Raw genomic sequence first — 2,353 nt, 5'->3', positions numbered from 1 at the left:
ATGGGTTGGAAGACTTAATATTGTTGATAGTAATACACCCCCAAATAATGTATAGATTTAATTATGATCCTTATCCATATCACAGCTGGCTTCTCTGGAAGAAATTGGCAAGCTTATCCCAAAATTCATATGGAAATAAAAGGGGTCCAGAAGAGCCAAATCAATGTTGATTAGGCAAGTGGTTTCTTGGATATGACACCAAAAGCTTAAGTGACAAAGAAAAGATGAATTGGCCTTAATCATAATCATCAGAAGTTTTGTGCTTCAAAGGACACCACTAAGGAAGTGCAAAGACAACCCACAGAATGGGACAAAATAATTGCAAATCATATACCTGATAAGGAACTTGTATCCAGAACGTATGAACCCTTGCAACTCAACCATAAAAAGACAAACCATTCTAAGGGGTAAAGGATTGGAGTAGACATTACTGCAAAGAAGATATACAAATGGCCAGTAAGTACCTCCAAAGCTACTCAACATTATCAGTCCTTAGGGAAATGCAAATCAAAGCCACAACGTGATAATACTTCACGTCCACGAAGATGACTAAAAACATTTTTCAAACGACAATTGGAACCTACACACATTGCTGGTGGCAATGTAAAATGGCGCAGCCACTTTGGAAAACATTCTGGCAGTTCCTTAAAATATTAAACAGTTATACGACCCAGCAGCCTCACGCCTACGTATATACTCAAGTGTTCATGGTAAAATTATTCATAACAGCCACAAAGTGGAAACAACCCAAATACCCACCCACTGATGAAAGGATAAATAAAAGGTGGTATATTCACATCATGGAAAACTATTCAGCAATAAAATGAAGATTAAAAACATTATGCTCAGTAAAATTTATGTGTATGATCCCATTTATTTGAAATGTCCCAAAGAGGCAAATCTATAGAGCCAGAAAGTGAATTGGTGGTAGCAAGGCCTGGGGGCAGAGGGGATGGGATTGACTACTAATGGGCAGGGTGTTAAACTTGGGAGTGATGAAAATGTTCCAAAATTAAATTGCCATGATGGATGATCAACTCCACCAACATACTAAGAACCATGTAAAAGTTTGCTTTCAAAAGGTGAAGTTTATGGGATATAAATTACATCTCAATATAGCTGTGATTTTTAAAAATGATCTCAAGACACTCAGTGCACAGTTGCCCTGGGTTTCCTGCCCCACCAAGGCTGAACGGGATAGGACCTAGAAGGCCGACCCCATGCCCCTCTGTCCCGCTACGTGACTCTGCCTAGCCCCACCTCCCCTTCTGACTCCGCCACACTCTGTGCCCTCACGTCACTCCGCCCAACGCCCTTTACTCCGCCCTATCCCGGCCCAACTTGTCTCTGCCCCGACTTGACTCCACCCCACCCCCGCAGGACCCCGTCCTCTCGCGACACTGCCATGCAACCACATGACTCCGCCCCTAATGGATCCTCCCACTAACAGTTACTGAAAAGGGACCGCATTTCCTGTCCCATCCCAGAGCTGCTGCTTGGTCCAGAGCCTGCCTGCCTCTAGCCTCTCTCATTGCTCTCCGTGGGAACACGCTGAGGCCACCTGCGCCTTCACCACCACACTGCTTGCCATGAATGGTGAACAGCCATCCCTAGTGGTGCAGAACTACCCTCTTGAGTGCCAGGCTGCTGTCAACAAACAAATCAACATGGAGCTCACCGCCTCCTACACGTACCTGTCCATGGCCTTCTACTTCGACCGGAATGATGTGGCCTTGAAGCACTTCGGCCAGTTCTTCCTGCGCCAGTCCCGTGGGAAGGGCGAGCGTGCTGAGAAGCTGATGCACCTGCAGAACGAGCGCGGCGGCCGCCTGAGCCTCCGCGACATCAGGAATCCCGGCGGCGACGACTGGGGGAATGGCGTGATGGCCATGGAGTACGCCTTGGGCCTGGAAAAGAGGGTCAACCAGAGCCTGCTAGATCTGCACCGCCTGGCCACCGACAAGGGCGATGCGCACCTGTGTGATTTCCTGGAGCGTCACTATCTGCACGAGCAAGTCAGGTCCATCAAAGAGCTGGGGGACCATATCAGCATCCTGCGCAAGACGGGAGCCCCAGAAGCCGGCCTGGCCGAGTACCTCTTTGACAAGCTCACCCTGGGCAGCAGCGACAAGAACTGAGCTTGGACGGCCTACCCCGTAGCCAGGGGCAGTTTCCCCTGGCCACCATGCCCAGCAGTCTTATTGAAAGACTTCCCTTACAAAGCGTTCACTTCAGTTTTTTCTTCCAGTTTTGTCATTTCTTCCAATAAAGGTATTTCGTTTTTGTTAAATTAATAAAGGTCTCTGGTTGATTCTGTGTGCCAAAGCCTCCCCTTTTAAGTTTTAAAACAGGT

General features: G+C 47.6%; 1 protein-coding gene across 1 annotated transcript; it reads left to right on the top strand.

Moving 5' to 3' along the window:
- Positions 1-1,417: 1,417 nt before the first annotated feature.
- On the top strand, positions 1,418-2,138 carry LOC118928572 (ferritin heavy chain-like). The gene has a single exon (XM_036917939.2). The coding sequence runs from the start codon at positions 1,590-1,592 to the stop codon at positions 2,136-2,138; it is 549 nt and encodes a 182-aa protein (XP_036773834.2). The 5' UTR covers positions 1,418-1,589.
- Positions 2,139-2,353: the final 215 nt, after the last annotated feature.

The sequence above is a fragment of the Manis pentadactyla genome, chromosome X, assembly GCF_030020395.1.
Source record: "Manis pentadactyla isolate mManPen7 chromosome X, mManPen7.hap1, whole genome shotgun sequence".
Taxonomy (NCBI): Eukaryota; Metazoa; Chordata; class Mammalia; order Pholidota; family Manidae; genus Manis; species Manis pentadactyla.
Note: the sequence above shows the minus strand (reverse complement) of the source record. Positions and strands in the feature narration are given on the sequence as shown.

What these genes read in the sequence shown, in the direction of transcription:
- LOC118928572 (XM_036917939.2), top strand. Translation starts at nt 1,590, where the DNA reads ATGAATGGTGAACAGCCATCCCTAGTGGTGCAGAACTACCCTCTTGAG.